Below are 14,242 nucleotides of genomic sequence, written 5' to 3'. Positions count from 1 at the left end.
TGGCTGCTGCAAATTATTATAAGCATTTACTTTAAAAAATATGAATGCCTATCAGTTGGCTGTTTACCTTTGAAATAAACGATAGTATGTGTGTGTATATTAAAACATATTTAATCACGACACGAGTAATTACCGATCCCGTGGAAATCTTAGGATAATTAAGCCTTTTCTGGATCTTTAGCTATCTATGTACCAAGTATTATAACAATTCATTCAGTAGTTTTTGTGTGATAGAGTAACAAACAAAAATACATTAATTCATCCCCAAAATCTTTCAATTGTGTAATATTAGTTAGGTTATTAATACAAACCTTCTTAATGATGGCGCCGATGGACTGCACGAAGGTATAATTCCTGCGCATACGAGCACAGAGGGTGAAAGTGTGACGTAAAGCTGTGTGTGCGCATTGGATCTGAGCTGGCTCTAGAGTCAGCATAGCTGGGATGAACTCAAATATAGCCGCCCCGTGAGCATGGTACAGAGAAACGTGTTTCCTGGGAAAAATTGTACAATTTTACCTTTTTTGTACCAAAAGCAACGCTACCGTGCTTAGGTAAAGGCGACAGAGTATCAAAATCGAAAACTGAGAAAATTGAGTTAAAGTTTTGACTTAGTTTTAACTAAATAAATGATATTATAATAACAATAAAGTTTTAATCATATAGGTCTAATGGTATTTTATATTTTATAATTGTAATCTTAAAAGAAATATAAAATGACATGAAAATTTTACAAAAGCAGTTAACGTAGTACTGTCTTTTACCGAAATAGGGCAGAATGTTTCAAACGAAGTTTTTGTTAAAGAATGTTATTAGTCCGGTCAATTTAGACATTCGAAGCTACATAAATTTACAACAAGCTGAAAATTGGTGAAATCGTTCAAAATATAATTATAAATAAAATTTGAGAGTTCTCCATCTATTCCTTGTATGTTTTTTTTTATATAAGGTCAAAGGTAAAAAAAAATGAGTTTTTCGCGATTTTCAGTAAAACAGCAAGTTTTGTCATAATAATTGTGTTTGCAGGCAAACGAAGAAAAATTGACTTCTATTATATCGACAAGTAATGCAACGTAGGTAGGCGAAAAAATAGTCAAGTTAATACGCATTATCAAAGATTACTCCAAAAGTTGTGATCAAATCGCGATGAAATTTAAATGTGACCACATGATAAACATCGGCTTTCGATTAAATTAAAAATCATCAAAATCGGTACACGCAGTAAAAAGTTATGAGGATTTTCGAGAGCTTAACTCGATTTCTCTGGGATCCCATTATCAGATCCAGGTTTCCTTATCATGGTACCAAACTAGGGATATCTCCTTTCCATCAAAAAAAGAATAATGAAAATCGGTTCATAAACGACGGAGTTATCCCCGAACATACATAATATATCTATCTATATATATATATATATATATATATATATATATATTACGGTCGAATTGAGTAACCTCCTCCTTTTTTGAAGTCGGTTAAAAATACTTCAGACAAAATTGTAGGACAAAATTATATATAAAAAATGCTTTTGCTACGAGCCACCGTTTCTGAGATATAACGATTCAAAAATTTGTAAGGATTAATTTGCTAAACTAATTAAACTATATTCTTTTTTAAATTATTGTGGGTTCGACAATAATTATGTTGGTTTGCGCGAGTTTCTTGTCAATATTACAGACTGTAATGATTCACAACTATTTAACAAATCAAAATTTAATCCTAAAATATATCATAACAAAGTATCATATCATAGTCTTTGTATATTTTCAATTAATATTAAGAAAATGATTACAATATTTAATTTGATATTGTGACAGCAATTAGCTGACGGGTGATAAAGAGTTATTGTTTAAAATGCTACAAATAGAAGCTCAGTTCGTATTAATTAGGTGCATTTTTATTTTTTATGTAACAAATTTTATAGTAAATTTGATATATGGTATAACTGCTAGTTCATAAATGTTTTATCAAGAGTAGTTGTATTTACAATTACTCTTGATACATTTGTGCCTATGACTAACGGTATAAAATATGAATATAGATAATTTTTAACAAAAAAAAAACCGACTTCAAAAAGGAAACTAAAAAGTGAAAAATAAATTTACTTAGTACAAAGTAATTCGTATTTTGATTTAGTTAATCAGAAATGATTAAATAAATATTTTATAATTTTGAAGTCGGTGCCAAGTAAAACAATAACTACTCTAGTATCTACTCGTAAGTTGTATTCAGTTTTCTTTCATAATTTGTTTCATTGACTATTAGTTTGAATACTGTTATTATTCTGTTATTGTTTTGACATATCTAATAATATTTTTTGTACTTGTTTGTTGTGTGTGTGTGTGTGTGTTGTTTGTATTTGTTATTGTAGCCAGGTTGTTGTAGTATTTACTTGGCACCAACTTCAAAATTATAAAATATTTATTTAATCATTTCTGATTAACTAAATCAAAATACGAATTACTTTGTACTAAGTAAATTTATTTTTCACTTTTTAGTTTCCTTTTTGAAGTCGGTTTTTTTTTTGTTAAAAATTATTTTATTTTACAATTTTTAGTGATGGGTAGACCTAACAAGGATGCTTTTTCTCTTATGTCAGGGGTTCGGAAACATACACAATACACAAGCACAAACACCCAGATCATGACAAACATCTATATGGCCAATACAAATGTTTGTCGTGCGCGGGGATTGAACCCACTAACGCCAGCGCAACAGCCGGTGCTGTGACCGCTGCGCTAACGCGTCGACATACTATGAGTAAAGTTCGCTATCAGGTGTACGTAATAACAACCGGGACTGACAGCCTAGCGTGTTCTCCGAGGCTAGGTTGGGAGAACCACAAGGATTAACAACTAGACCAAAAATAAATATTTATATAAACATAAATATTCACTCCGAGCTGGAATAGAACCCGCGACCGTCGGTGTTTAGGCGCCGCCGACACGGCACATGCACCATTATATCAAAGCGGTCGTCAAACAGCAAAAGGTAACTGCTGAAAATTGTTGAGAAATTCTCTCGAGTGTTCATGGGCTCCATCATCAAACCTGGTCCTGCGACACAGATGATCACACAGCAGGTAATTGCTATAAATCGTTGAAAAGTTCCCTCGACTATCTTTCATCTCCATCATCAGACTTTAATGGCACTTGTAACTCATATAGGTGCAAAGTTCTCATCAATAGAAACGAATTAAGTTCAAACAGCAGGTAATTGCTATAAGTCGTTGAAGAGAACCCTCGACTATCTTTCGTCTCCATCATCAGACTGAAATGGCACTTATAATTCATATATATGCAAAGTTCTCATCAATAGAAACGAATTAAGTTCAAACAGCAGGTAATTGCTATAAATCGTTAAAGAGTTCCCTCGACTAACTTTTGTCTCCATCATCAGACTGTAATGGCACTTATAACTCATACAGGTGCAAAGTTCTCATCAACAGAAACGAATTAAGTTCAAACAGCAGGTAATTGCTATAAATTGTTGAAGAGTTCCCTCGACTATCTTTCTTTTCCATCATCAGATCGACTCCAGACCTTTATTAAATAGTAGTGCTTTATAGTGCTTAATGAAAACATGATTAAAATTACTAGTCACCCTTACGATTTTTGAAAGTTTCCCTCGATTTCTCTGGGATCCCATCATCAGATCCTGGTTTTCTTATCATGGTACCAAACTATGAATATCTCCTTTCCAACAAAAAAAGAATTATCAAAATCGGTTCATAAACGAAGAAGTTATCCCCGAACATACATAAAAAAAAAAAAATATATATACGGTCGAATTGAGTAACCTCCTCCTTTTTTTGAAGTCGGTTAAAAAATCAAATATTCGAGTAGGCTTTTTAAGCAATTTTAAACAAGTAGTCATTACAAAAATCACAATTTGATTTAGTCTTTGAAAAATAAATTAAGATTTATATGAAGCTTCCAACTATTTAGAATGTAGATTCTGCTGAGAAAAATCGGCAAGAAACTCAGTTCTTACTCTGTAGCGACATCTATTCTCGCTACATAGGAACTCAACACCCTCTTTCCCTCACTCCCCCAAACTGGTGACCCCGAGCATGAAAATCAGCGCAACCTTCATCATCATCACCACTTCTTCAAGCCCCCAAATTTTAACCTGTTTTTTTTTATTTTTTGATTTTTGTTTACTATGAACTCTAATAATAATTAAAAGATACTGTTAAAACAGTATCTTGTCTTCACTGCACTAGTATTACTTTAACCTCGATAAAATATAATTATTTTAAACAACCAATTATCTTGAATGTAATTATTAGACTGCAAAACTATGACATGAACATTGTATCATTACTTCAATTTTAACAATAGTTTATTAAACATTATACATATTTACAATTCATAACTTAAGAACTAAATATTTACAGATAGTTTTGGTATAAATCACGTCCGCGTGGAATTGTGCCAAGAATTCTGGCAGCATTTCCCCGTTGAATCGCTATGCCGATTCTCTGTACAAAAAATGCATCAGCCCTCTTGTCACCAGTGGAGGCAATAAGGCGAGGAGCTATCTCATTTAAAAAAAAATTTAGCACTGCTACTCCAAAGTCCAAGTGTTTCGACTGCAAACGGCACAAAGATGTAATTTGGAATTAGTGACGAATATTTGTGCCGTTTAGTCGTTTCAGCTTTTTCCGCTGCGGCTCCCGCTTTTAAGGCTGTTTCCCTGATATGAGACGGAGCAAGTGTGTCAACGCAGGTTGCGTCCCACAAAAGCGCCCGTCCCCTTTCCCAGGGAACCAACGTCAGTCCATCAGGTCTCTTGCCATCATTGCGACTAATTCCAGTAGGCTCGATAAGAGCAGGAACGTCGATGGTGGCAAGAGCTCTTTTTATGGTATCGTTTAGGCAACCGTGGCGGGAAAACCTACCTGAACTCTTGTTACAGGAAAGGCCGTGTAGTCCGAAAGAATCGACCTCTTTTCCGCACGGACATCTGTGTTCAAAGCACAGTGGAGCTCCCAACCGGAGACCGAGAGCAATTCTAAAACTTTCACTGTCTAAAAGTGTTCTAAGATTTTTTGACGGCATTGCGTGTAACCAGTGACCTGACTCTTTATTTGACACAGATAGAGCAGAAGCCTGGCACGGTTTTTGTCACTTGTAAAATTTTGCGTCAAACTTATATGAGTACTTCAATTGATAAAGTATAATATTTACTAGATTGGCATCTCATTGTTGATTTAACTTTTATAATTCATTCAGACCATTCCTACTGTTGGCTTTGAAATACACAGGCCGAAGACGGCAGCGTCAAATAAAAAGTACACACCTTCAATATGAGAGTGACAATTTTTCACTTACCACGGAGTCATTATGGCGATAGCGTCATCTATTTGATTGTTGAAAAATAGCGTCATAGCCTTTTCACAGTCCTCCAGAGCGGAATGTAAATCCACAGCAGCCGAAGTATCTCTGAAAAGTTATAAATAGTATCAAAGGGTTTCTCAGAATTATCAATTTATTTATTTTCCTTAAATTTCAATTCTTCGAAAGGTGTAAAAAAAATCGAAGAGATAAACATTGTTTTCTTTTTGTTTAATAAGAAAAAAAAGTATTTAGCAAGGGAATCAATGAACATATGTATATTTTACCCACGGTTTCACTCGCATTGAACTTTTTTTTAATTAAAAAGTATCCTGTATTACTTCTAATACCTTCTAATTATAATATAGAATATGGGTGCAAAGTTTAATGATGATCGGTTAAGTAGTTTTCGCGTGAAAGTGTAACAAACAAACTTCCATTCACATTTATAATACGAGTATCACTAGCTGACCTCGCAAACGTTGTTTTGCCATATATGTTATGAACCCCCTTAACCCCCTTATAACTTAAGGGTATGAAAAATAGACGTTGACCGACTCTCAGACCTACCCTAGTTGCACACAAAATTTCATAAAAATCGATCCAGCCGTTTTGGAGGAGTATTGTAACTAACATTGTGACACGACAATTTTATATATAAGAATTAATTAGGGAGGAAGAGCAACGCATGACAAACTATCTAATTCTTAGATATATAATACATTTAGCACATCAGTTTTACTCGTAGTATATCTATGCATATTTCATGTGAATAGAGAGAAAACAATGTCTAGTAATTAAAACATTAAATATGTTTCCCCACAATATATGTCGTCATCATATTCCCAATAACAGAAATTGTATGACGGATTAATAATTAGTCTTATTTATTATACAATGGTCACCAACCCGCCTGCCCAGCGTGGTGACTATGGGCAAAACACATGAGTTCACGTTATTTTTGGCGTAAACTTGTGGAGGCCTATGTTCAGCAGTGGACTGTATAAGCTGTAATGATTATATAATGCCTTATGGAACTATAGCAAAAATGATAGTTATTTGCTAACGAGAAAAATTCATAAGAGTCGAAAAGTTATTCTACTTACATTAGTTCTTCGCTGGCGTCTTCAAAATCTTCCTGTAACAATAAGAAAATATTAATATTTGTATCGGCTTAATCTTCTGTGTGTATATATATATATATATATATATATATACACAAATAAATAAAATTGGAGTGTCTGTTTGTAATATTAAAATAACCGCCTTTAACTAAATTCATATTTATGTATACACGGTACATATAAATCCAAATAACATTTTTTAAAACCATCGCTATTCGCTTCAGCCTGTAATATCGCACTACTGGGCATAGGCCTCTTTCCCGATGTAGGAGAAGGATCAGAGCTTAATCCACCACGCTGCTCCAATGCGAGTTGGCGGATATATTCCCTACTACGAGTAACGATCGCTATCAGGTGTACATGATAACAACCGGGACCGACGGCTTAATGTGCTCTCCGAGGCACGGTGGGGAGACCCACAAGGACTGCACTCTGACACTGGACAAATACTCAGACCACGGCAAACACCCGTATGGCCAATACAAATGTTTGTCACGAACCCGAACCCGCAACCCCCAACGCAACAGGTACAATACATGGCTGTAACCGTTACACCAACGCGGCGTCAAAGCTTAAAACCATATTAACATTTTTTTAAAATTTTTGTCTGTCTGTCTGTTTGTTCCGGCTAATCTCCGAAACGGCTGGGCCGATTTTGAAGGGACTTTCACTGGCTGATAGCTTATGTAATGCGGAGTAACTTAGGCTACTTTTGTTTAAGAAATTTATTTATTTTATAATTTAGCGAATTGAAAACTTTTTTGTTAAATTCCACGAGAACGAAGTCGCGCGCACAGCTAGTATATATATATATATATATATATATATATATATATATATATATACGACATAAGTGCGGTTCTTGTAAACTCAAAACACTTACTCTATGCTGACGACAAAAAAGTATACATGAGCGTACGCACGGTTGATGATTGTAAGCGGTTACAACATGATCTTAACAACCTATTTGATTACTATACAAAAAACAATATAAATGTTATATCTAGAAATGTCAATGTATTAGTTTTACTCGTAAAAATAACCCCATTCTTTTTAAATATAATTTTAATTTTTTTTTTATTTATACAAAATATTATACATATTTACAATTCATTGTTTTATAATTTTTTCTGTGCTGTGTACCATCCCTTATAAGTAAATAAATATATATATATAAAAGCGAAAGGTCACTCACTCTCGAAACTATAACACCTACAAACTTGAAATTTGGCAGGTAGGTTTCTTATAGGACGTAAACATCCGCTAAGAACGGATTTTACAAAACTAGACCCCTAAGGGGATAAAACGACGCGCATAACTTGACGCGTAATTTGACGACGCGTTGGCGCAGCGGTCACAGTACTGACTGTTGCGCTGGCGGTCGCGGGTTCGATCCCTACTCACGACAGATATTTGTTTTGGCCATATTGATGTTTGTCGTGGCTATGTTTTTGAAGTAAGATACTTGAAATTTAAAATGTATGCTCTATAGATGTTGAGGATGTGTCCAAATAATGCATTGTAATCTATATATATAAAAGAATAATTGTGTTTGCTCGCAAACGAAAAAAAAAACCGACTTCAATTACATCGACGAGTAATAGATCGACGAAAAAATAGTCAAGTAACTACGCGTTATCAAAGATTACTCAAAAAGTAGTTATCAGATCTCGATAAAATTTATATGTGACCACATAATAAACATCACCTTTTGATTTAAATAAAAATTATCAAAATCGGTACACCCAGTAAAAAGTTATTGCGGATTTTCGAGAATTTCCTTCGATTTCCCTGGGATCCCATCATTAGAGCTTGGTTTCCTTATCATGGTACCAAACTAGAGATATCTCCTTTCCAACAAAAAAAGGATTATCAAAATTGGTACATCCAGTAGAAAGTTATGCGATATAATACAACGCAGGTCGACGAAAAAAGCGTCAAGTAAATACGCATTATTAGATATAACTCGAAAAGTTGTTAGATCTCAAATAAATTTAAATGGGACCAATTGACACACACCACTACATAAAAAAAAGAAAAAAAAAATAACAGTCGAATTGAGAACTTCCCTCTTTTTTTGGAAGTCGGTTAAAAAGGTCACTGACTCACTCATCACGAGAACTCAAAAACCGCTGGATGGTCCATCCATCCAGGATGGACAAAGATGTAATTTAGCAGGGAGGTAAATTATAGTTAGTCGACGTCCGCTAAGAACGGATTTTCGATATTCCACTGCTGCTGGATTTAATTGGAGTTGATAATTTGTATGAAACATATACAGCAGCTATAAGCCTGATAGGTTATTTATACTGCAGCCTGAAAATAAAACTAAAATGTGGTGTATGGAGGTTTTATAAAATAACTATTAAATCATACTAAATTGTGCCTTTTAAAAAGTTACTCAGTGTGATAAGCATTTCAAGTGACTGAAATAAAAAAATAATTTGCGTTAAACATCTTAATAGTAATGCATATCTTCATAACTACGCGGACGTAGTCGCGGGCAACAGTTAGTGTATTATAAAACAAAGTCCCCAAAAGTGTATGCGATTCTCTCAAAATCTGCTGAACGGATTTTCGTGCGGTTTCTCCAATGGAGACAGGGCTTCAAGGTTTACGGAACGGCTAAGCCGATTTGGATGAGAGTTTCACTGAAAGTTTGCCGGGAAAACTTTGTGACACACTGATTTCAACGCGGGCGAAGTCGCGGGCACAGCTAGTATATATATATATATATATATATATATATATATATATATATTTGTTAGACAATTGACTCATCATGAAATCTCAAAAACCACTGGACTCATAAAGATGAAATGTGACAGAGAAGTAGTTTATAGGTCGTAGACGTCCACTAAGACCGGGGTTCTTAGTAGGGCCGGATCAAAAGGTCTACGGGCTTTTTGTTATAAGTTTGTATGAAAGTCCTTTATTTTTTATATTACGAACTTGAAATTTGATGACCGGTCTGGTGTAATGGTGCGTGTGCCGTGTCGGCGGTGATTAAAAACCGACGGTCTCGGTTTCGATTCCCGCTCGGAGTGGATACTTGTGTTTATACAAATATTTATTTTCGGTCTGGTTGTTAGACCTTGTGGGTCTCCCTACCGTGCCTCGGAGAGCACGTTAAGCTGTCGGTCCCGGTTGTTATCATGTACATATGATAGCGATCGTTACTCATAGTAGGGAATACCCGACTAGAAAAAAGGTCCTGATGTAAAATATAATCAAGTATGGTAAGGCATACTGGATCAGGACCCGGTCCGGTCCAGACCAGGATAGCCTGATAGAAATTACGCGAACTGAACCTGAATCGCGCTATTAATGTTTTTAAGCGCACTTAGTATATATACAGTTATGAGAACAGTTTAGCAGGGAGTCCATTTCTACACAGTGGAGCAGTCGTAAGTAATAGTTAATTAGTAGTTAATTATTAGAAGTTAATAAATAAAATTTAATTATTAATAATAATAAATTAATAACATAAAAATAAATAAAAATAATATTTAAAGTAAAGGCGGAGATCCTCGCCGAAACATATCATATTGTGGTGGCGAGGAAATCCCGGGGGGAGCCTCCTACGTGGGAGGAGCTCGCACGCATGTAGAGGCTAGCGCAGGATACCCTTTTCCGGCGGTGGACGGAGGACCTGCCAGTCCCCGGGCAGTGGACGGTGGACGCAGTGAAGCCGGTCTTCCGGAAGTGAGTGAGGCGGCGGTTCGGGCCGCTGACCTTCCGTCTGGTGCAGGTACTTTCCGGACATGGATGCTTCAGTAAGTACCTTCACCAAATCGCGAGACGAGAGGCGACTCCAGCCTGTAACGAGTGTGGAGCGCCAGAAGATACGACGCTCCACACGCTGGAGGTGTGCGCCGCTTGAGAACCGCAGCGGCGCATGCTTTCAGCGGTTCTCGGACGGTATCTCTCGCTGCCGAGTGTCGTAAAGGCCATGCTTGACAGCGAGAGATCGTGGCAGGCGGCGGTCTCCTTCTGCGAAGAGGCAATGACGCAGAAGGAGACCGCGGAGCGGGCCATAGAGGAAGACGCCTCTGCTGACCCACTCCGGCGTAGACGTACGGGGGCAAGGAGGAGACGGTATGTCCACCTCCTACCGTCTCGTAACAGTGGGGCCGGCCGATAGTCGGGGGACTTCGGCCGACACGACCCCAGACGTCTGAGGGGTGGCCTTGTTGTGAGCGAGGCCACCCCACCATTGTGCTGGGGCCGGGAAGCTTTGGCCGGGCCTACGGGCGAGGTGGCGAATGCTAGCGCGACACTATCTCGCCCCACCCAGGCGGACGACTGCTCACACGTGGTGGTTTTTTAGTCAGTGAGAGTCTGCCATAACCCTCTGGCGTCCCCGCGCTGGAGGGTATCCATGATGGATTTTCCCCACGTAAAAAGAAAAGGGGCAGCCGCTCTAGCAATTATCTTTCCTGGTTCCTAAACTTAAACGTAAAGGTGAATTAGCCACCGATACCCAACAAAATCCATCGACAACGAACGTCTCGCTAAACGCAGTCTATCAACGTGGAGACTACTGACTATCATCATTCATTCGCTTTTGAGTTTGTGTTTGCATGTTGTGATCCCAACGACCATAGATTCTTTGAATTATATACCTACCCTAGCCATCAGATTATGTCATCTTCTTATTAACCCACGAAAACAAAAAAATATTATTATTATTATTATTAATAAAAAATACCGAACCCCCAATTTGAAAGACCGCAGTTAGCAGTCATTAGTATACGTGGTGTGGTGTACTGTGTGGTTACGGTACTAAAGAATTTAGCCACCCCCTCTCTTCCCGTGGGTGTCGTAAGAGGCGACTAAGGGATAACACAGTTCCGCTACCACATTGGAACTTAAAAAGCCGATCGGTGGCGGGATAACCATCCAACTGCTGGCTTTGAAATACACAGGCCGAAGACGGGCAGCAGCGTCTTCGGTGCGACAAAGCCAGCCCTGCGGTCACCAACCCGCCTGCCCAGCGTGGTGACTATGGGCAAAACACATGAGTTCACGCTATTTTTGGCGTAAACTTGTGGAGGCCTATGTCCAGCAGTGGACTGTGATAGGCTGTAATGATGTTGAATGATGATGATGAGTATACGTGGTAGCGACGGAACTGCCTTAGCTTTATTTGAAAAAAAAATGAAAATGTATGTTTATAAAAAATTATACATTTGTGTCTTATTAATTTGTAACAAAAAAAAGTTGTTAGTATCGGACAATTTCCTAGCTTTTCTAGGCATTCTGAGGACCACGGGCCTGAAATGCCAATATAAAAAAACCGCTCGCGGAGAAGAATTAAATGCTAGATATTTTTAGTTAAAAACGCACTAGCAAATACGAGGTCATGGATGTTACTATAAATATAAAAAAGTAGTTCTTATGGGTGAACTATCCAAGAAAGCTAGATAGGATTTAAGCCACTAGAGGGTATAAATATAATAACTATGTATAATAACTCTGGGTATAAACTATGTTCATTTTCTGTTCACAGTAACCGCGATTCGGGAAGTCAATAAAGTTACTTGCAAAAATACCTGTACATATCAGCAAGCATTCACATAATAACACGTCCCGGATTATCAAGTATGACGAGAAAATATACCTCGGTGTACATATATAACGACGAGAAACTTCGTAAAGGTAGCTTCCAACATTACAGAACATAAACATTGCCCTATACAAATTTTTAACATCTACAGAAGACCCGATTCTAGTGATTGTCAATTGCATGACAGTAATGTTGGACGACACGATTCTTGAGATCCATATCATCTTTTGGGCTAGCATACCAGAAGTTATGTGGATAAATTGGGAAGTACGATTAAAAGTAATTTCTACATCGTCAAATAAATATCACTTGGGGGTTGTCTTACCCACAGCCGAGCCTATGCCATTAGCGAGCTATACAATAACATTTCTATACTAATATTATAAAGAGGTAAATTTTCAAACTTTGTTTGTTTTAGTCTTTGTTGTAGTGGGTAATCTTCGCAAATACTGATCCGATCATGAAAATTCTTTCAGTAACAGGAAGGTACACTATTTAGGAGTAATACACGCTATATTTTATTGTTATTGAACATAAAATTCAATGAAAAATAATAGTATATGTAAATCAAGTCGGGGAAATACGAGCGAGATGAAAACTTTACTATATATTTGTATCACAAAAATAATAATTAACGCCCAACGAAGTGGGCACGAGTCGGCTAGTATTGAATAAGTATACTGACGCGTTAATAGAGATGGCACAAGGAGAAACCCTGTACTTGGTTTATACGCAAAAGAAAATCGGAAGATACGGAACCGGTTAATGGTCACGCATTTTGACCACTCACGAAGCGCAAGGAAAGACCTACGGCGAGGTCATCTCTGTCCAGAGCAAGACCGATGGAGGAACAAAGTAATAATATTTTCTACCAAAGACCAAATTGTGAATAAAGAGTATCCATAACCTTTCCAATCCGTTTCACTGAGTCCACAAATGTTAAAGCCGCAAGGAGAGATCTCCGTCTTCAAGATGTTAAGTTTTCCGAGGCTAAGTAAGCCACGCACATTCCATGTCCCTATCGTTTGAATTTGGCGTAACTTAAAAGATATTCCAGTAGCTGACTTTCCATAGGAAGCCGGTCTGGCCTGGGTGGTAAGTCTTACTTAGTAATTAAAAAAATAAATTCTTACAAGTAATTGTGTTAAGTACAACTTTTGAGACATTCTCAGATACGACCTGCCTTCCGTTCTGCTAGTACTTCACCTAGCTTCAAATTTCTTTTTTCTTCTTGTCGTTTACATTTTGGCTCCATGTATAAAATGTTTACCACATTATATGATAGTATGACAATACTTCGTGTGCAATTCCGAATCGCAAATGGTTGATGTTATTGTTATTTTTTTATATAATAGTACTTACGGCTTCTAGGAAGTCGTCTTCTTCTGGCTCGGCACGCGGCGCCATCTCCGGGCCGGCAGGCTCGCGCAAGACGGCCTGCACTGACATTGGCGTCTCGTGCAGCGCCATCTGTGCGATTGAAGAAACTTTATTTCTTTTTCTATTTTAATTTACTATGGGAACTGAGGGAACAACCTAACGGTAGGACTGTTTTATTTTAACCAGGCAACAACTTTAAAGGTCTAAGGACCCTGGCCCTAATTCGGGCCATAATGACGTGATCCCGGAGGCAAGTACCCCGATGATGAAAGCCCGGGTAAAGAGTGTAGCCTCAAGGCCCGTACCCAAACAGGCCCTCGGGCCTGCCAGGAAGATCCACACACATAATTTACTAAAAATAAATTTTATGTTTTGAAATATCTATAAAAATACAAAATGTCATTAAATAAAACAGATTATACCTTTATCGGATTATACTTCAGATAAATTAGAACTCCTCATTTATAATTCCTTTGTACGTCAATTTAGAGTGTGTAAAAGCGAGCATGCTTAACTAACTTATGTTAAAAAAAACAGTACTTTTTATCCCGTAATCCATCGTTATCTTGGGAGTAGGGATAAAAGTAAAAACGCATACGCACTTTAGTCAAATCGCAGATTCGGACAGCGTGTCATAAATAAAGTTATCAAATCTTTGTTTCGTTACAAATGTAACGAAATTGTATATATTTACAGAAATATAATAATATTTAAAGCAAAAGTAATTTTATGACTTGTCGACAGCAAGTCAGTATATTATATATTCTTTATTATTTTTTTAATATTATATATTCTTATGTGTACAATAAAGAGTAAATTAAATTAAATTA

The 14,242-nt window shown here is 37.0% G+C and overlaps 1 protein-coding gene across 1 annotated transcript in view; it reads right to left on the bottom strand.

The window, feature by feature from the left end:
- Positions 1–14,242, bottom strand: part of LOC123668805 (tetratricopeptide repeat protein 39B-like) — a 45,777-nt gene that overhangs the window by 10,086 nt on the left and 21,449 nt on the right. The window contains exons 2-5 of the mRNA XM_045602498.1: positions 13,395–13,502; positions 6,446–6,477; positions 5,337–5,447; positions 312–495 (exon numbers count right to left, since the gene is read on the bottom strand). Of these exons, the coding sequence (XP_045458454.1) occupies positions 312–495; positions 5,337–5,447; positions 6,446–6,477; positions 13,395–13,502 (435 nt within the window). The remainder of the gene's footprint in view (positions 1–311; positions 496–5,336; positions 5,448–6,445; positions 6,478–13,394; positions 13,503–14,242) is intronic.

This window comes from Melitaea cinxia, chromosome Z (assembly GCF_905220565.1).
Source record: "Melitaea cinxia chromosome Z, ilMelCinx1.1, whole genome shotgun sequence".
NCBI classification, from domain to species: Eukaryota; Metazoa; Arthropoda; class Insecta; order Lepidoptera; family Nymphalidae; genus Melitaea; species Melitaea cinxia.
Note: the sequence above shows the minus strand (reverse complement) of the source record. Positions and strands in the feature narration are given on the sequence as shown.